Source organism: Hemicordylus capensis, chromosome 2, assembly GCF_027244095.1.
Source record: "Hemicordylus capensis ecotype Gifberg chromosome 2, rHemCap1.1.pri, whole genome shotgun sequence".
Classification (NCBI taxonomy): Eukaryota; Metazoa; Chordata; class Lepidosauria; order Squamata; family Cordylidae; genus Hemicordylus; species Hemicordylus capensis.
In genome coordinates, this window is record NC_069658.1 from 66,844,923 (window position 1) to 66,866,631 (window position 21,709).

Below are 21,709 nucleotides of genomic sequence, written 5' to 3' on the forward strand. Positions count from 1 at the left end.
ATTAACATAATTAACTGATGCTATGCAGTTAATTGGCAGTAAATTCTATTGAATTCAGTTGGATCATAGTAAATGTAAACAGGATTTCAGCTCCACATCACAATCCTGTGCAATGGGATTTACTGCTGGGGGCTACCAAAGGGTTCTGTGGTCACCAGGAGTTGACACTGACTTGATGGCACACTTTACCTTTAAGTATACAGTAAACCACAGCTTTAATTTCTCAGGGGAGAGGTGCTGCGGCAAAGCCTGCCTGCTGGAAAACCATTCCCTGGAAGGCCAACTCTACTTCTTAATTCTGTGGATGGGGAAAGAAGTTGTGGCAAGGGAAAGCCACCTATGTTGGAACTGAGCCTTGGGGGGGGGATAAGTTCTAGGTGTGGGGTGAGGAAGAGGGCAGGGCACAGCAGCAGAGTGGTTATCGTTATTGAATACTGATGGTGGATGCCTGCGGTGTTTTGTGTGTGTGTGTGTTTTAAACTTGCTGGAGGTTTCAGTTCTGTTTACAACAATGCCGAGTTCCTAAATAGTGCTGATGGAACTTAAAACTTCTGGAAAAGCCACGACGTGTTCTAGAAGCTTGCCATGGTTGCCTTGAAACAAACTGCAATTACGGCTTATGGTGATGGGAAATGCAATCTGCACATGCTTTAGCCCCATCCCATAATGCTTTAGTCACAACTTCTTTATTATTGCAGTCAGGTTACTGATCTTCTGCTTCAGCCCCCTCCCTGGGAATAATATGACAATCAAAACCACTGGATGGTTGAGGAACTTTCTGCTATGGATGTGTCGGAATTGGGAAACTGCTTTTCCTCTTTATAAAAAAAAGAGCAGGGAATCACGAACAATACCGGATGGCTGAGTGGTATTGCTCCACAAAATTTTGTGCAGACTCCTCTTGCAACATTGGGTGGTTCTTCGCCCAGCTGAGCACGCATAATTAGCCCGCAAGACATGGAGGGCACGTGCCAGTACCCCTCCCCTCACCCTCCTTCCCGTACAACGCAAACGCAACTCCTGCGCATGCGCCCGGCTCAACCTCTCGTCACGTGGCGCTAGGCAGCCCGGGCGGAGATCTCGCGGGTCGGTTCGCTCGGCGCACACATACTACACGGTCGCGTGTTGGGTCGCTGGAAATATGAGAACTTCCGCTTCAGCCGGAGGGCCCAGCGGTGCTTAGGCCGCGCCCGCCGGGGCCAGGCTGGGGAGATCCGCGATGCGGTGGCGGCTGCGCGACCTACTGCCGCTGCAGTCGCCGCTCCTCCTTCTCTGGCTTCTTCCGGGCTTTCTCTGGGTGGCGGCTTCTCCCGACCCGCGCTCCACGCCGCGGCCACCGCTCTCGACCCCTGCGTGGCCCTCTCCCGGCGGTGCTCTCGCGGCCGCGGGCAGTGCGAGCAGCGGCAATGCGACCAGCAGCCTGGCCGCCGCGGCGGCCCCCGCGGCTGACTCCCACCCGCGTGTGACCCAACGCACCCTGTCGGTGCTCGTCTTGGCCAGCGCCGCCCTCATCGTCTACTTCGTCATCCGGACTGTGCGGTGAGACCCTCCTTGGTCCGCCCCCCGAAATCTGTACTTGCCCTGCCCTGTTGGGAAGTGAGAAGGGGGCAGCCACTTAGGGAAGAGGCGATCCGGCCAGATCCAATCGGATCGCTTCGTTCTTCCTTTACAGCCCCTTGGAGCTCTCACAGGCGTCTTCCTTTCCACTTGTGGGTTCACTTTCTGCAAGGGAAAAAGGGAACCCTGCTCTTTGGGGGTGCGGGCCTTGGACCCTTGACATTCGTGGGCGGGGGGTGCTTCTGTCTTTGGTTTCCTTGAGATCGTGCTCCAAGTTCCTCTGGTCACACGTGTAGTTTCTTGCAAAGCACCCAGTGGTGTCCATTTATTGTCCTCCTAGTCCAGTAGTCTTGATGAGCTGTTGCATCCATGTAATGCAACGAATCATGGTGCATCATAGTGCAACAATTGGTCTCATCACTTTCTTCAGACTGACTTCAGAAAAGGCTGTAGTTTGGTGGGAATTAGTGCACTTTTACTGAAAGTTCCAGCTTCATCGTCTGGCATCTCTGGTTGGTGGATTGGAGATGAGTTTAGTATGGAAGGCTCTGCCGGTGAAGCTCCTGCTACAAGGCAGGAGTTTCAGCTCTATACTTAGTATAAAACTTCTCTACTCAGTAAAATAAAGCTTGTATTCTGTAATCATAGATATATTTGACTTCTGTGGGATGGTGCATGAGGGAGAATGTCCGTTGCCTGGCATTGTCACATAGGTGACTTGTGCCTATTTTATTTATTTGTTTAAAATATTTATACCCCACCAGTACGCTACTGCTCAGGGCAGCTCACAACATTAATAAAATAGATACAATGTAAAATAAAAGATGAAAAGTTAAATCAGGTTGACCAAATTAAACAACTTGTTTAACGTCTTTTAAAGTTAAAAGACTAGGCTGAAACCACATTTACAATTACAATTCTTCTTAAAAAGTTTCAAATTAAAAGTTATTAATAAAAAGCTAAAAACTGAACTATAAAAACTAAATAACCTACTAGCTATAAGAAGCAGATACGTTAAAAGCCTCTTTTAAAAGATGTGTGTTAAATTGTTTTTTAAAAAACACTGAGGGAGGGAGCATTATGAAGCTTTTTGGGTAGGGTGTTCCAAAACTGAGGGACCAAAACCAAAAAGGCTAAGTCTCTAGTCCCTGCCAACCAGATCTCTGCTAGTGGCAGAGCCATGATCAGGGCCTGAGAGTTTAGATACGTTCTTGGGTGCCTCCTAAAATCTTCCTTCCCCTTGCCCCTGCATGCTGGTTCAAGCACATGCAAGGCAGTACTTCCACACTTCTCCATTTTGTTCCACTCACAGCCTGGCTTGCTGTATGTTGGGGAAAACACTGCACCTCTTGGTGGGAAGGGTTGTGGGGGAGAGGGAGTTTCCAGTAGGAACTGAGAATATGCTTACAGAAATGTAGCCAGAAAACTGGGTGAACAGGTTACAAACAGCAAATAAGATTTTTTTTTTTTTAAAAAATACAATATTTAAATATTGGATCAGAGTCCAAATCTGACTGTTTATTGATGGAGTGTGAACTGACTGACAATCCATGAAAAAGATCTTGAGGTGAGGTTGCTCTGTGGAAATACCAACCTGATGTGAAGTGGCAGTGAAAGGCAAATTGCATGTTAGGGGGTTATTTAGTAATTATTGAAAATAAGAGTACCTCTAAGTCTGCAGCTCTGTTTGGAATACTGTAAATTTCTGGCTGCCCTATCTCAATAAGGATGTCATCAAAGATACAGAAAAGGAGATACACCAAAATGATCAAAGAACTGGAGCACCAAAAGCTAAAGTGTTTGTGACGCCTTAGTTTAGAAAAAAGACAATACTGATTTATTATGGAGTTATAAACTTGTTTCTGGGATGTAATGTTTCAGACTGCAGATTGTGGTTCATATGATGAAATGATCCTCCATTTAAAGAAAAAAAATCCCCCCACATTGACATGCTAATTCACTATGTATCATAATCTTTAGAGGAGAATAAAGATTCCTGTATAGCCATAAGCTGAAGCCACCGAATGGCTCAGCAGGAAAATGCTTGACTATCAAGCAAGAGGTTGCCGGTTTGAATCCCCACTGATATACCTATATCGGGCAGCAGCGATACAGGAAGATGCTGAAAAGGCATCATCTCATACTACGCAGGAGGTGGCAATGATAAACTTCTCCTGTATTCTACCAAAGATAACCACAGGGCTCTTTGGTCACCAGGAGTCAAAACCACTCGATGGCACACTTTTTCTTTATAGCTATAGGCTTATTTTCCTCAATGGAAAATCTCACCTGAGTGACATGATAGTTGTTGAAGCCGCAGTAATATATCAATACTTAAGAAGCAGACAAAAATATCAGCCCCTTTTTTCTGTGTATATTTCTGCTAGCTTTTCCGTGTTTAATGCTCATAAAATCTACTCCATTTGTTCTGTTTCCTTCACATTTAGTACACACCTAGACAAGAGGTTTTATCCTATACTGGACTTTTGTGAAGATTGCTTAAAAAAATGGTAGAGATACACAACATTAAAATTTCCTCTCTGTAAGCGGTTTAAAATTGCAGCCAATTTAGATTTCCTTTCTGCTCTTGCTACTTAAAACTAAGTTTTATCATCTAGTACACTGGATTTTTAAAAAATGTTCTGATTTTGGATTTCTTTGGCTTTTACCAGTTGAAGTTCTCATTACACCACCATCCTATTTAGCTTTGGGCACACACAGTAGCTGAGTTTCATATGCTGCTACCTCTGCCCACAAGAAACATAGCACCTTTTTCTGTTGAGCCTGATTGGTTCTTTCACACATCTGTTGGGGAGAACCTCCCTCTTTGTTCAGTAATGGACTGCGATGGAGCTGAATAAGTTTCTCCCCCCCATTGTCAAAATAATAATTCAAAATACCACACCAGTACTGTTTCCCAGGGATTCCCAGATGTTCACTACAACTCCCAGTATCCTTCGCTGCAGTGACCTTTGGCTGGGGATTCTGGGAGCTGTAGTCAGCAACATCTAGGAATCCCTTTTAGAGGGAACACTGCACACCAGATGTCCTTCAACATCTCCCTACTTTCCTCACATAGAAAACCACTTTCATTTGTTTCCGTTTCACCTCTGCCTGGTCACTTTGCATTGCTCTTTCTTGACAATTGTTGCTGTTATATATACAAAATGATTACTGGAAGTTGTAGCTGATGAACTTTGAGGTACACTTTTTACCACCGCAATTGGAACCCATCCTAGAATCGTGAGTATTCCCAGCATTCCTCAAGGTACAGACAAGAAGTTACATAGGAACATAGGTAGCTGCCATATACTGAGTCAGACCATTGGTCTATCTAGCTCAGTATTGTCTTCACAGACTGGCATTGGCTTCTCCAAGGTTGCAAGCAGGAATCTCTCTCAGCCCTATCTTGGAGAAGCCAGGGAGGGAACTTGAAACTTTCTGCTCTTCCCAGAGCAGCTCCATCCCTTGAGGGAAATATCTTACAGTGCTCACACTTCTAGTCACCCTTTCATATGCAACCAGGGCAGACCCTGCTTAGCTTAAGGGGACAAGTCATGCTTGCTACCACAAGACCAGCTCTCCTCTCTCTCAGCAAAGTTTCCTGTTTGGAGTAGAAGGTACCCCAATCCCCCAGTTCCTTTCCTGTCTGCCTCAAGAAAACAGCTGAGAGAGAGAGAGCTCCAATCTTTCTCATTTCTCCTACCCGTTTTTCTGCCTATTCTTGGGGCTGGGAGGGGAATAAAGGCTCCACCTAATAAAGGCTCCAACATTCTCATAATGTGTAAAAGTAAAGTTCACCCTTAGTCACATCTTAAGTCAAAGGTTTTTAGAGCTTTAATAGCATTATGGATGTCGTGTAGATAGTGGATATACTCTCAACTCTTCATAATGCTGGGATTTGGGATTCACTGACCTGGTACTAGTAGTTTCATGAGAAGTAAAACAAATTCACAAAATACACAACTAACTTGCTGAATTCACCACCACACCATGTATCACTGGTTTAGATCTTAGAAGATAATTAGACCAGTTCAGAGGATAAGTGTGTATATTACTCGTTAAGTAGAGCTTCCATGTTTAGAAACCTTTGAATAAGTGTTGCTAAGGCAAAATGTCAGGGGAGCTGGTCCCTTCATACTCTACTGTGGATGTCTCAGTGAAGTCTGTTGGGGAAAGGATACTGGACCATAGGTCTTATTCAGCGGAGCTTTGCTTCTGTTAGGCTGTATTTACTAGTAAAGAATATACTTTCTCAAGGGTAATCGTGAAGAAAGGTCAATAAATGTCAATATTGTATAAATCTCACTTAGCATTCACTGGAAGCTAGAGGTGTTCTGAATAAAGAAACAGAATATCCGAAATATATTTCAGTATGAAATCATCCACTCTAGATCTAATTTAAAATGACATTTCTATACAATTATTGAGAGAGCTTTTTGAAGGGTAACTGGTAAGCTTCTTGGTATTAAAAACTGCATCTTGTAAATTCATGGAGGTCTGTTCACCTTCGAGGAATATCCATCTTCACATTCTTAGAGAATAAAATAAAAATTTCATGTCTCTCCTGTACAATTTGACATATTAGGTCAAGGGCTTAACTCGGTGGTGGTGCACATGGTTTATATGAAGAAGGTCCCAGGTTTGTTTGTTTGTTTATCAAATTTATATACCGCCCCAAACTTTCGTCTCTGGGCAGTTTACAATAACATAAAACCAGTTAAAAACACATACAAAAACTTAAAAACAATTTAACAATTTAAAAATAACCAGAAGCACAGGGACCAGGACCACATGAGTGTCATTAAAAACATGCCGACATAAATCAGAATGTCAGCCATTCAATGTAACTGTTCCTACCACATAAAATCAAGATGCAAGACTACGACTAGGTTATAATGAAAGCAGAAGCTAACTTATATTCTGACCAAACTATGCAAGTGTATCAGGTTTACTTAAACCACAGAAAACACAAACACACCCACGCACACAGAGCCCGTGTGCAGGAGGACAAGATTAACATAAAGTCTGTGCAAACAATGCTCTTCTAAGGCTTGCTCAGCCAACAAGATACCAACTGTATCTTGGTTACAGAAGCAAAACACAAACATGTTAGCCCTCTGCAGGATTTCATGATCGGGCAATGTGGAAGATACTACATCATTTAAACATTTTTTAGCTGGAATCCTACACACACCAACTTGGGATCAAAACTAGTTGAGTTAACTTGTAGCATGACCCTATGCCTCTTGAATAAGTAGTATGTCAAGTATTGTATATTCCTAATAGCATCTGCATGCAACAGTCAAGCAAAGTTCCCACTGCACAGATTAGGGAACAGAGGCTAAAAAGGAAGCAACCAGGAATAAGGCAACCAGTACATTCTTACCTCTACCGCCTTAAGTGGGGCAGCAGGGAAATGCTTGACTAACAAGCAGAAGGTTGCCAGTTCAAATCCTCGCTGGTACTATATTGGGCAGTAGCGATATAGGAAGATGATGAAAGGCATCATCTCATTCAAATACCATGTTTTCATTTTGGGCTGCTTTGGTAACAGAAATCTGATAGTTAATGAATTATAATTTTCCATACTTTTCAGACTGAGACGAAGAAACAGAAAAACGCGGAGGTATGGTGTACTGGATACTAACATAGGAAATATGGAGTTGACACCATTAGAACAAGATGATGATGATGATGATACAACACTGTTTGATGCCAATCATCCTCGAAGGTAGGTAGCCAAAGTACAAGATTTTCTTCTTGCATTAGGAGGGAAGGTTTTCTGAGGTACATGTTTGGAAACGAGCATGATGTACTTCACTTCATCGATCGATAAAATGGATGCGTGTATGTTTATGGACACACAATTCCCCTCACTGGGAGCCTCTCAGTAAGGATACCAGTATCCTCTGTATGTAGGTTTATTGTCAGGTATGCTGAAAGTCCAATCCATTTCGGCCATCTAGTTAGTTCATTGAGAGGAACACTGATACATAAGGGATCTGGTCTTTTAAAATCTTGTTCTTTGCATTAGCCTTCCACAAGGCAATGACCTTTGTCAGTCTCCTGCCCCCTGGGTATGTGTCTCTTGTCCAGCCATAGTGGAAAGGTAATCACAGAGAGGCTGAGGGCCATCACTTAATTAAAATTTTTGTCCTGGGCATCAGTAAAAGTACATCTTAATAGGGGTGTGCAATTCGGGAATTCGGTGATTCGGTTCAGGACCCGAACCAAATCACCCCTGTTCTGTTTTGTGCCCGAATATGGACCACCCGAATCACCCTTGATTCGGTTCGGATTTAATCCGAATCCAAATCGATTCGGGGGTAAAAAATGGGCCCGGGGCAAAATTTTGGGGTGGGGTGGTAGTGCCCAATGGGTGGAGTCTACCACCCCAATTTCAGGGGAATTGGGCAAAGGGCTGATTTTTGGGGAATTTTTGAAGTTTTAGTGACTTTGGGGCAGTTCGGGGGCATAGCATGGGATCTGGGCAAAAGGAGTGGGGTGGGGTGGTAGTGCCTAATGGGTGCAGGCTACCACCCCAATTTCAGGGGGATTGGACAAAGGGCTGATTTTTTGGGGATATTTGAAGTTTTGGTGTCTTTGGGGCAGATTGGGGGCAGAAAGTGGATCTGCCCCAAAGGAGTGGGGTGTGCTGGTAGATAGTGCCTAATGGGTGGAGGCTACCACCCGTCCCCAATTTGAGAGTGATTGGGCAGAGGGGTGAATTTTGGTGAATTTCTGAGTTTTGTCTTCATAAGGTGAAGTGTGCTAAATTGATTACTTCCTCATATTCATAGTAGTAGAGAGTGTGAAAAAGTGAAAGTGGGGTCATGAGAGTTGTCTAATTGAAAAAAAATCTCATTTGCTGTGATAGAATGAGAATTCACACCTCAGAAGTTTTTTCACTTCAAACTTCAAAAAATCCCCCCATATCAGCCATGAGCCGAATCACCCGAATTTTTCAGCCCCGAAATTCGGGTGATTCAGCTCGGCCCCGAAAAATATCGGGGGTGATTCGGTTCGGTCCCGAATCACCCGAAATTGCTCGTTTCGGGCACAGATCGTTCTGTGCCCAAAATTTTTTGCACATCCCTACATCTTAATACTGACCTTTTTAAAAATACTAAAAACAATCACAAAGAACTAGCCGACCCCACACAGAGCATCTGTGCGCTCCTTGGGGCCAGCGGTTACCTCCCCCCCCCCCCGCATCTTCTGCCCCAGTCTCCACTTCCAGGCCCAGCCGCCTCTCCTCCCCACCGCCACTTCTGCCCCCCCCCCCCGGGCCTTGCTTCTTTGGCTGGGCTGGGCCCGCCTCTGGCCTCTGCAGCCAGGCCTGCCTCTGCCGCAGTGACCAATCCTCCTGGGTGCGCCTCAGCCAGTCAGGCCCATCCGCCGCCCAGCCAATCAGCTGGGCGCTGGGACGCACATTCCAAGGCACACCCAGGAAAATTATAGATAGATAGATAGTAAAGCTGCAGAGGCAGAATAAAACACATCGGCACCCACAGTAGCAGAGTATAGATCATCCAACTTTGCTTAGCAATCTCATCCTTCCCTTCACCAGGCACCACCTGCCTCCCAAGCCTGGTGGATATGGCAAGGAAGATGTAGCATGTTCTTTACTCCTCACACCAGGCCCTGTCTTCCCCCTCTTATCTGCCACCAGAGAAACCCTGAGTGGCAGACCAAGAGGCAGCTGCCGTGCCTCCTGCTATATGTCGCTCCCTCTCCCACGTTCCCCAAATACCAGGATTAGAAATGGAGCAAATTGTTATTTGTATTTATTTTATTTATTTTAAATAAATAAATAAATTCAGTCTAAATTAAATTTAGGCAGCAGTCAAAACTAAGAGGTGGGAATCTTGTCCTTGCTTTGCTCCGAGTGCCCCGGTGAAAAAAGTTATATGGGTGGTTGCTAGGGAAAGGCCTATTTGGTGGTTGCACCCCATTTATGGAATAGCCTCCCCGGTGAGTTTCGCCTGGCTTCATCACTTTGGTCTTTTAGATGCCTGGTAAAGACATTTTTGTTCACTCAGGCCTTTTAAATTTTGATCTTTAAATTTAATTTTTAAAACTGACTTTAAGAAAAGTTTTTTAATTGTTTTGTATTGTATTTTTGTGTGTATGGTGTTAATGCTGTGTTTAAAACTTGGTGTTTTAATGCTGTGTTGTGAGCCACCCAGATAACAACTTGTTATGGGGCGGCTAACAATGTGTATTATTATTAATAATAATAATAATTATTATTATTATTATTCTTCGATTTCTATACCACCCTTCCAAAAAATGGCTCAGGGCAGTTTACAAAGAGAAATAAAACAAATAAGATGACTCCCTGTCCCCAAAGGGCTCACATTCTAAAAAGAAACGTAAGACACACACCAGCAACAGTCACTGGAAGTACTGTGCTGGGGTTGGAGAGGGCCAGTTACTCTCCCCCTGCTAAATAAAGAGAATCACCACGGTAAAAGGTGCCTCTTTGCCCAGTTACCAGGGGTTGGCCCAGTTAGCAGGGGTTGTGCTATCTTTGTGCTCAACAGAAATAACAAACTGCAAGTTGAGTAGCATCCTTATATGCCATTGTTTTTGTGTTGCAGACATTTGATTTTTTTAAAAAATATTTCTCATATTTGCTAACTCGGCATAGTCCTGTTGGAATCTTGTCATCCTGCACATATTTTCATAAAGCTGTTATGCTTCAGAAAGAGTTACTATTCAGAAAAAATAATTAAATTGTTATAGATCTTATCCTTGCATGATGATGTTCTTGATACTGCAGATCACACTTCTGAATAGTAGCCATGTTAGTCCTTTAAGCGGTACAGGTGTTCTTTGCAATTTGCAGTTTGGGTTTATTGTGTGTCTTCTCTATAAATTTTGACCCCATAAGCATAAATATGAATGCATTTAACAGTAAGCCACTTCTAATCCGCAAAATTAAAATTCATTTGCTTTGAAAAACAGAATTAAAAATTTAGCATTTGTTACTAAATTCACTTCTCAAGATACCTGCTAGACCCTGGCCTGCTCAAATATAAGAGCCTTGCTGGATGCAGCCCAAGGTCAGTCCAGTCCAACCTCCTGTTTGTCACAGTAGCCCACCCGATGCCTTTGGGAAGCCCACAAGTAGGAGATGAAGACATGCTGCTATTGCTTCCCTGCATATGGTATTCAGAGGCATTCTGCCTCAGCACCTGGAAACAGCACATAACTATCAAGAATAGCAGCCATTAATAGACTTGTCCTCCATGAACTTGTCTAACCCCCCTTTTAAAGTCATCTAAACTGTTGGCCTTCGCATATCCTATAGCAGAGAATTTCATGGATTAGTTGTATACTGAGGGTATGCACATAAGCAGTCCTACCCAGGCTTACACAGCCCTACCCGAGTAGGACTGCTTGTGTGGCCTGCCAGGAAGCCAGAGTTTTTCCCCAGGCTTTTACTGAGGTAGAAGGGTGCAAGCATGCCTGTCTACCCCAGTCCCTGGTTATGTGCACACCCAAGGCTGCCTGCAGCCTGAGTGTGCACAAAGCCCAATGGCAAGAGTGCCTGGAGCATGGGAATCCCCCAATACACCGCACTCCTGGTGCAGTGCTTTGTGGGATGCCAAAGGACTTCCTCCTCTGGCTCTGCCACTTACTGTGGCAATGATTATGTGTTGGGTGAGTGGAGGAGCTTGCAAGGAAAGGGAGATCATGTGTGGGGAAGCTGGCAGGAGCCTGCCTCTCCATGCTCCCTCCCCAGCATGGTTCTGAGAACGACCTCACCTCACCGTGTGATTATGCATTTCCTTTTGTCTGTCCTAAATTTCTTGCTAATCACTTTCACAGAATAACCCCTGGTTCTAGTGTTGTGAGTGAGAGATAACAACTTCTTTCTATCTTGTCTCCCCTTAGTTTCTCTTTTCTAAACTAAATCAAGCCCCAAATGAAGTAGCCTTTCTTTATAAGGAAGGTGCTCTATCCTCCTGGTAACTGTCCCTCCCTGTTTTATAATATCCTTTTTGAAATGTGTGACCAGAACACAGTATTCCATATGTGGCAGCACCATAGATTAGTACTCTGATGTTTGAAGTTTCATTTCCAGTCCCCTTTCTAATTATCCTTAGTATGGAATTTGCCCTTTTTTACAGCTTCCACACACTGAGTTGATATTTTAATCGAGCTATCCACCACAACTCCAAGATCCCTTTCCTGGTTAGTCACTGGCAGCTCAGGCTCCATCAGCGATGTGTGAAGTTGGTGTTTTCCTCCAGTGTGCATCACTTCACACTTGTACTGAACCTCATTTGCCATCTTGTCCACTCACCAGTTTGGAGGGATCCTTGTAGAACTCCTCACAATTTGTTTTGGACTTCACCTAAATAGTTCAGTGGCATAAATTTGGCCACCTTGCTGCTGCTTACCCTGTTTTCTAGATCATGTATGAACAAATTAAAAATCACTGATTCCAGTACAGATTTCTGGGAGTCACCAATTCTTCTCTCCATTTATTCTTATCCTCTCTTTCTTGTTCTTTGACCAGTTACCAATTCATAAATGCACCCTTTTCCTTATCCCATGATTGTGAAGTTTCCTCAAGACCCTTTAGTGGGGGACTTGTCAAAATTTTTGAAAGTCTGTACACTGCCAACTGGATCACCTCTGTCCACATACCTGTTAACACTTTCAAAGAACTCTGAGATGCAGGGCACAATCTGACTTCTGAGAATGCCACCCCAACGGAAAATAAATAATGGGAGTTAAACATGTTTCAGAGCCTATTGCACTAGAGGATTTTATGACTAATTTGATACACAATTAAGTTGTCTCATGAAGCAGACATAAGGATATACCATCGATAAGGCTGCTGCTTGGTTTAACATAGACAGGGCTCTTAACTTAGAAACCTTTTATAGTACAGATGAACAAATATATTCGAGTTGAATTGATTTGAGCTCAAATTGGGCCATTTTGAGTGATTCGAACTTGAATCGAATTGCCTTTAGAATAATGGGCCTGATTCGAGTTTGAACCTACTTGACCCAGATTTGAGTGCCATTTTGTCTCTGTGTTTTCCCCTTGCTGATTAGTTTTCTGGCATTGGCTTTTTTTATTTATTTAACATATTTTTATACTTCCGATTGGCTTGAGATCTCCTTCTTGTCTAGCCTGTTACTGTACAAATTGAGTGTTGTCATGGGCAACTGTACCCCAATTGGCTAGAGGAAGCCAAAGGAGCAATTTTCAAAATGCATTTAATGTATTTACTGTTTGGAGGCAGAGAGACAGAGCTATTTTGTGCCTCAGGCGAGGAGAAGGATCAGAGAGAGACTGTAATAGCTCAGCACTGGTGGTGGCCTGTGACTTATTTTTTATTTCCTTAGAAACCCAACTGCTTATTTCATTCATCCATTCATCCACCTTTGCTACTGCTGTGTGCCATTGCACGTCATTTTTTGTTTTTGTAGCCTGGTGGGTTGACTTCTTTCTGGTGCTCAGCCCGCAGGGTTCTCTGTTCCCTTTTTTCGTGTGTGTGTGTGTGTGTGTGCGCGCACGCGCGTGTTTAAATTTTGGGTGGGTACCTGACCACCCAATTGGCCACTGTTCTGATGAATTTATTCTAGTATTTGTTCAGTTCAAGCTCATCAAATCACAAAATCTGATTTGTGCACATCTCTGCTACTTAGCCACTACTTCTAGAATTCCACAATAAGCCCCCCCCCGGCCGCCCCAAAAAAGTAGGTGTTTTTGCTTTTTGTGATGATTTTTGGGATCAGGGAAGGTTATGTCTTTAGGGGAAACAAAATTTAGGTAAATGCATTTTTAGTTACTTATAATGCAGTCCTGTCCTTTATGCTCAAAATAAGGAGACTTGAGTTAAATACACTCATTGTGAAAGGCAGTCAGTTGCTGACTGTTGATATGAATACAGTTTGTTCCCCTTAGAAGGCCACAGTGAGATAATTGAACGTTTATTACTGAGTTCTGGTTTCTGGTTTCTCAACATAGTGGGCAATCCAAGTCTCCAGAATATGGCTAACTTGCTTGAATACTCTATTCTCCCATTACAGTCGACCCTCACCAATTGCAGTTTTCCCAATTGCGGATTTGAGTATCTGCAACTGGGAAATTGTGACTGCCTTCACCAACTACGACCCTATTTTTGTGGGGTTGGGGGGGTCATTTCCTGGAATTGGGGGATTTTTTCAATTTTTTACTGTATTTTTCAGTCATTTTGCAACCGTGATTCCCCTAACCCCCTGTTTTCGATGTTTCCCTATTGCTTCCCAACTGCGAATTTGCCAGCTTTTCCTAGTTCCACCTGCTGAGCTTGCTTCTCAGCCTATATAGGAAGACTGCCGGTGGCGGCAGACCCGCCACCAAAGGGGTGACACCAAAGGGGGTTGCCCCTTTGGGGGAGCCGCTTCGGGGGAGAAACGAGGCGAGGGCTGGACACCTTGTCTAACCATTTGCAAAGAGGGATGCATTCACTAGTGGGGCTTCTGTTTAATCAGTTTTAAGTTGTGCTGAGGTTGGGTTGAAGTTGCAATGTGTGTGGGTTTGTCTGGAGATGGGGAGGCAGGGAGTGCCTTCGTTGAATGTGGGGCAGCTATTCCGGTGGTGGTGGGGAATAGAAGAAGAAATGTTGGCAGGTCAGCAGGCTGTTCTAGGGGAAGGTTGGTCAGAAATCTAATAGCTGTCCCCCTTTCTGGCTGTCCTGCCAGCTCTCTGACCTCGGGGAGCACTGCCAACATCCCACATAACATTACCTTGCTCCTCTGCAATGCCAGGTCGGTCAAAAATAAATCTGAACTTATCCATAATTTGATTGTGGATGAAGGGGCTGACCTGATGTGTATTACTGAGACTTGGTTGGGGCAGGCTAGTGGCCCAGTTTGGTCCCAGCTTCTCCCTCCAGCATATTCTGTAGAGGAGCAGGTGAGGGGACGTGGGCGGGGAGGTGGATGGCTGTGGTCTATAAGGATAACATCTCCCTCACCAGGGTCCCTGTCAGGGTATTGGACCATATTGAATGTGTGTACTTGAGTTTGGGGAACAAGGATAGATTGGGACTTCTGTTGGTGTACCGATCGCCCCGCTGCCCAACGGAATCCCTTACTGAGCTCACGGACTTGGTTGTGGAACTTGCATTGGAGTCTCCCAGACTTTTGGTGCTGGGGGACTTCAGTGTTCATTTTGGGACCAATTTGTCCAGGGCAGCTCAGGAGTTCATAGCGGCCATGACGACTATGGGCCTATCCCAAGCGGTCTCTGGATCGACACATATTGCAGGTCACACCCTTGATTTGGTCTGTTATTCTGATCAGGGTGGTGTTCCGTGGGTGGGGACTCCTACGATGTCCCTGTTGTCATGGACGGACCACCATCTGCTTAAGCTTGGACTTACAACCGCTTTCTACTTTCGCAGGGGCGAGGGGCCTATTAGAATGGTCCGCCCGAAGAGGTTACTGGATCCAGTAGGATTCCAAGAAGCCTTGGAGGGATTTAATGCTGGCTCTGATGGTGATCCTGTTGATGCCCTGGTTGAGAACTGGAACAACCTGCTCACCAGGGCAGTAGACACGATTGCTCCTAAGCGTCCCCTCCGACCTGCTTCAAAATTGGCCACTTGGTATACGGAAGATCTACGGGGGCTGAAGCGGCAAGGTAGGTGACCGAAGTGCAAGTGGAGAAAAACTCGACTCGAATCCGACAGATTATGACATGGAGCACTTTTAAATATCTATGCTCAGGCGATACGTGCTGCAAAGAAGTGTATCTTTTCTGCCTGTATTGCCTCTGCGAGTTCACATCCAGCAGAGTTGTTCAGGGTTGTGAGGGGACTAGTATCTGCCCCCTCTCCCTTGAACCAGAATTTGGAAGCATCAGTTACCCGCTGTGGTGTGTTTAATGAATTTTTTGCAGACAAAATCTCTCGGATTTGGGCCGACTTAGATGGAGACTCCATAATTAATTTGATATCTGAGCTGGAGGTGTCCGACAACTCCTCTTATACGATTCAACTAGATCAATTTCAGTTTATGACTCCTGAGGATGTGGACAAGCTGCTTGGATCGGTGAGGCCTACCACTTGTCCTCTTGACCCTTGTCCGACATGGCTTGTTCTGTCTAGCAGGGAGGCTGTTGTAGGCAGCCTGGTAGAAATCATAAATGCTTCTCTGAGGGAGGGTAGGATGCCTCATTGTCTTAAGGAGGCAATTATTAGACCTCTTATAAAGAAGCATGCATTAGATCCCTCAGAGTTGAGCAATTATAGGCCTGTCTCCAACCTCCCATGGCTGGGCAAGGTAATTGAGAGGGTGGTGGCCTCTCGGCTCCAGGCAGTCTTGGAGGAAACTGATTATCTGGACCCATTTCAAACTGGCTTTCGAGCGGGCTATGGGGTGGAGACTGCCTTGGTCGGCCTGATGGATGATCTCCAATTGGCAATGGACAGAGGAAGTGTGACTCTGTTGGTCCTCTTGGATCTCTCGGCAGCTTTCGATACTAAGGAGACCATACTATTCTTCTGGAACGTCTGAGGGTGTTGGGGGTGGGAGGCACTGTTTTATGGTGGTTCCACACCTACCTCTCGGACAGATTCCAGATGGTGTCAATTGGAGATTGTTGCTCTTTAAAATCTGAGCTTAAGTATGGTGTCCCTCAAGGCTCCATACTTTCTCCAATGGTTTTTAACATCTACATGAAACTGCTGGGAAAGATCATCAGGGGATTTGGAGCTGGGTGTTACCAGTATGCTGATGACACCCAGATCTACTTCTCCATGTCAACTTCTTCAGGAGTTGGCATATCCTCCCTAAATGCCTGCTTGGAAGCAGTAATGGGCTGGATGAGGGAGAATAAACTGAAGCTGAATCCAGATAAGACGGAGGTACTTATTGTACGGGGTTGGAACTCTAGAGGCGATTTTGATCTGCCTGTTCTAGACGGGGTCACACTTCCCCAAAAGGAACAGGTTCGCAGTCTGGGAGTACTTCTGGATCAACGTCTCTCCTTGGTTTCTCAGGTTGAGGCAGTGGCCAGGGGTGCTTTTTATCAGCTCCGGCTGATACGCCAGCTGCGCCCGTTTCTCGAGATCAATGACCTCAAAACAGTGGTACATTTGTTGGTAACCTCCAGAATTGACTTCTGTAATGCGATCTACGTGGGGCTGCCTTTGTACGTCGTCTGGAAACTTCAGTTGGTTCAGAATACGGCAGCCAGGTTGGTCTCTGGGTCATCTTGGGGAGACCACATTACACCTTTGTTGATGGAGTTACACTGGCTGCCAATAGTTTTCCGGGCAAAATACAAAGTGCTAGTTTGCTAAGCCCTAAACGGCTTAGGCCCTGGGTATTTAAGAGAGTGTCTTCTTCACTATGAGCCCCACCGGCCATTGAGATCACTTGAGGAGGTCCATCTCCAGTTGCTGCCAACTGGTTTGGTGGCTACACAGAGATGGGCCTTCTCAGCTGCTGCCCCGAGATTGTGGAATGCGCTCCGTGCTGAGATACGATCCTCCCAATCTCTGGCATTTTTCAAAAAAACACCTGAAAACACATCTCTTCAACCAGGCTTTCTCAGCTTTTTAAAACTTGTTTTTAAATTTTTCTGATTATTTAATTGTTGTTTTACGATGTTTTTAATTGTTAATTATTTTTTATGTTTTGTAACTTTTGTTTTAATTATTAATTGATTTTAATGGTGTTTTAATGTAACCGCCCTGAGCCTTTTGGAAGAGCGGTATAAAAGTTTTAATAACAAATAAACAAATACTGCGAAAGTTTCCTGGAATTGAACCTTCATGGTTGGCAAGGGATGACTGTACTTCTAATACATGTTCTCTCTCTTCTTAATTTTGTAAAGTACTTCATTAATCTAATTGCCATTCATGATTGCTTTTATAAGTATTGAGACTGCCTTATTGCTATTGAATTAGAAATCATCTCATTGTATTGCTGCCTCTGCCATAACCTAGAGATTGGATTATCCAGTGGCAGTTTTTAAAAATCTAGTCTCCCTCTGCTCTGATTTGGTTATCTTTTTCTTTGTGTGACACTCTTACATGCATTGTATTTGCATACTGTGACTGTACAGGTGAAACTCGGAAAATTAGAATATCGTGCAAAAGTCCATTAATTTCAGTAATGCAAATTAAAAGGTGAAACTGATATGAGACAGACACATTACATGCAAAGCGAGATAAGTCAAGCCTTAATTTGTTATAATTGTGATGATCATGGCGTACAGCTCATGAAAACCCCAAATCCACAATCCCAGAAAATTAGAATATTACATGGAACCAAGAAGACAAGGATTGAAGAATAGAACAATATCGGATCTCTGAAAAGTATAAGCATGCATATGTATTCAGTACTTGGTTTGGCCCCTTTTGCAGTAATTACTGCCTCAATGCGGTGTGGCATGGATGCTATCAGCCTGTGGCACTGATGAGGTGTTATGGAAGACCAGGATGCTTCATTAGCGGCCTTTAGCTCTTCTGCATTGTTTGGTCTCATGTCTCTCATCCTTCTCTTGGCAATGCCCCATAGATTCTCTATGGGGTCAGGTCAGGCGAATTTGCTGGCCAATCAAGCACAGTACACTGTATACTCTTCAGAGGTCCAATATTGTTCTATTCTTCAATCCTTGTCTTCTTGGTTCCATGTAATATTCTAATTTTCTGGGATTGTGGATTTGGGGTTTTCATGAGCTGTACGCCATGATCATCACAATTATAACAAATTAAGGCTTGACTTATCTCGCTTTGCATGTAATGTGTCTGTCTCATATATCAGTTTCACCTTTTAATTTGCATTACTGAAATTAATGGACTTTTGCACGATATTCTAATTTTCCGAGTTTCACCTGTATTTTAGTTGTCAGTTCCAAGTTCAGACATCCTGAAATATTATGCTGCAATGCAGTTGCATGTAACATTAGCCCAGTGACTACCACTTCATGGAAAGCATATTTGAGAGCTGTGATTTGCAGTTGAGAAGTAGTGGGCACTGCTGCTTAACTTTTTCCCCAACTGCCAGTTTTCCCTTGAACCTCCCAACCCTTGCCTACAACTACTATTAATGTGGTTCTAAGCTTATATTCACCATGCAAATACGGGTCTGGAACCCTGCAGAGAAGAAAGCAAGATCAGGGAGGGGACTGTAAGGGGAAAGCAGCTGTTAGATGAAGGGTTAAGCATGTGCAGCTCTTTCCATTCTGCATTGCAAATTTCTTTCTCTGAGACCTAGGTTTTGTTTCCTGGTCCTTAAATTTATATTTGAGATGTCTGGGATCATTGCTATGCTTAACCATTCCAAAGCAAATGTAGAAATGGCTAATAATAAACTATTAATGGTATATATTTCCAAAACATGTGTAACAGTGACAGATGTTGCAAACACTACAGGCCGGGATTGTGAACATATTCATTTATCTGCTCTCATAGTATGGGCTCTGGTATCTATTAATACAGATATGTAAACAAGGGAGGAAGTTCACATAGCCCTGAGAATGTTTCACCTAGGAAGTTCTGATAAAATCTACAAAACAGAAAACCTAAAAATATGGAAATATACAAATTCTTTGGGAAAGACATGCCCTAATGTGCCTTAATGTAAAGCAGTGGCTAGTCCTCCTTTGAGATTAATCAGTGGTGGACAGTTATAAAGCAGCACAGATTATTATATATGCTGTAAACATGAAAACGTGTCCACAGAAACTTTCTGCTGCAAGGTCACAGATGATATAAATGTTGAAGTAAAGGCAATTCTTGGGAAACAGAGTTCTTCTCATGAGTGCCATTTCAAGGTGGCTGTAAAAGCAACTTAAACCATTTCTAAGAATGGCTTTCTTTATTGAACTGCATGTATCCCATAAGTAATAGCTCACAGTATGTAGTGTAGATGAAGTATGCTTCAAAACTGAACTGTACATCAAAATAAACTGCTGAGTGGCCTGAATCCTATTTCTCTGGTGGTTCTGGTTTCATGAAACAGTGGAACTGCAATGCTTGGATTGTTGCTGAGGGGGAACAGGGCAGGAAAAGGAGTGGTTTAAAGGGCAATTGAGAGGTTATGCAAACTCTCAGTAAAATCCAGAGCTATGGGTTGGTCTGCTGCAACATTTTTTGGATCAGGACAGAGAAACTACACTTATGAGGCCTAACTTGCTGTTTGGGTTGCTTAAGGGTGTGGTGCAGGGGGAAGGAGCTAGCGCTTTCAAAGCTTCACATCTTCTCCATAATGTTGTGGGCCCTAGCCTCAAAATTAAGTTGGAACACTTTTACTTTGGGATAACATTATTCTTAACCACATTGGCTTAGTGTCTTATGCACATGTTTCTTGGGTAGCAGCAGGTCCCACGTATCTCCTGTGAAGTCTGTTACCCACCGTCTAAATGGTGAGGGAATTCTTCTGATCTAAAGTTGCAGCAGGGGAGGTTGTTAAGATTTGGAGTGAGGCTCTGGATTGGCAACTGGAGCCGGGATGAGGAGCAGTAATACATACATACATACATACACACACACACACACACACACACCACACACCCCTCCAAATTAAAGAAGGAATTTTCCTCTTTCCATTTCATTCTCAGGTAATGGATTTTCATGTTCTGTGGAGATTTTATTACTGTTTCTGGTGTGGAGAGTGGCTGGTCAAATGAATGCGAAGACCAGTTTTAGCCTTGGTGTATGCTTGCAAATCTGCAAACTCTGAGCTTTCAGGTAACACAGGAACAAAGTATGTAAATGCTGGGTGAAACGAGGTGTGTATTATGAGACACTGAATTATGTGAAATCCATTTTTGCTTTAAATTGGAGGTAAGGGGGATCTTGGTTTGGAAATATTAAGCTGCAGCAAAGGCTTCCTGTGGAATACATTCTTTAAATATACTATTCATTTTCTTTCTTTGTAGATAAGTATGTGCCTTTTGGGAAAAGATTTCAATCGTGGAGCAACAAAAGAAGGTTGTACAGATGGAATAAGAAGCCTTTATCAGGGTTGGGAGTATATAAATTATATATATATATATCTATATATGGCACCCTTAGTTGGATGCAATAAACTGTAACATTTTACTGTACCTTTGTATATACAGAAATATTTTACGTTCAGAGACTATGGAAATTGTGCACTAAACTTTAAACCTAATTTAAACAGGGTATTTTCTGCTTGAGTTAATTCTGTATTGTGGTCTCCCCTTCAGGAATACTAAACTGAAATATTGCACATTTGTGATTTTTTTTGGCCAACCTGATTTTTAAAAATATGTTTAACATGGCGACTTTTTTCTGTGAACTCTCTCCACCTACAATTTCATTTAATAGAGATGTCTTCCCTGTTTTGAAATACCAAATCTAATTACTCACGTGTCTGAGTTTTTCCTTTTGTAAACTAGATGTGGGTTATTGGATATTCACTGTCATGATACAAATAAATGTTCAGAGTATTCCTAGCACTCATTGCCTCTTTTCTGTATCTTCTGTGGGTATCCTGACTTGGACAGCAGGAAATTATGCTAATATTAAACACCCAAGGCTTCTTGTGAAGCTGTTCTTGGTTATCTTCCATTGGCTGAACTGACAGTCAACGTCTCTCTGAAGCACAGCTTCTGTGACAATTATTGCACTAGGGTTATTTCTTCAGCATATTTAAATTGGTGAATTTATAATGTATACCGGCAGACTGCTTCCAAACACTATGAACCAGTTTAGAGTAAGCGTTCTTATAACTTCATAAATTAAATTTGAAATCATATAAGCTATTCAGAGCCTGTAAGAGATGTACCAGTATTTTTATGTGCACAAGCTAGAAGATATCAAAAAGCTTTCCATAGTAACGCGTGATGTGTTAAGCAATTATATGTGGTGGATGCTATATACTTTTTAAAGGCCACTTTTATTAGCTCTGCTTCATATGAAGATATTTACTGACTGTAATAACTTTAAATATGACACATGAACAGTGTACAGAGATGGAGCGATTAAGCATTGATTATTTTGCTCTAGATGTGTGTGGCGGTGCGGTGGGGGGGATTTTGGATTCATGTATAACACAATTCCAGTCTTCAGTATCTCCAATTGATGGTGATTTAGAACTGGGTGAAACCAGAATCAGTGGCTTGGGTTTGGGGAGTGTTTGCTAGCATTTATTAGATG

At 43.4% G+C, this 21,709-nt stretch overlaps 1 protein-coding gene across 1 annotated transcript; it reads left to right on the plus strand.

The window, feature by feature from the left end:
• The first annotated feature begins 1,030 nt into the window (after positions 1-1,030).
• FAM174A (family with sequence similarity 174 member A) lies at positions 1,031-21,009 on the plus strand. Its single transcript, XM_053303767.1, has 3 exons — positions 1,031-1,539; positions 7,157-7,291; positions 20,467-21,009. Exons 1-3 carry the CDS (start codon positions 1,220-1,222, stop codon positions 20,468-20,470), a joined length of 459 nt encoding a protein of 152 aa, XP_053159742.1. The 5' UTR covers positions 1,031-1,219; the 3' UTR covers positions 20,471-21,009.
• Positions 21,010-21,709: the final 700 nt, after the last annotated feature.

Excerpts from the sequence above, each read along its gene's own strand:
- FAM174A (XM_053303767.1), top strand. The coding sequence starts at position 1,220 with ATGCGGTGGCGGCTGCGCGACCTACTGCCGCTGCAGTCGCCGCTCCTC. Across the intron at positions 1,540-7,156 it reads TTCGTCATCCGGACTGTGCG|ACTGAGACGAAGAAACAGAA; the intron begins GTGAGACCCTCC and ends CATACTTTTCAG.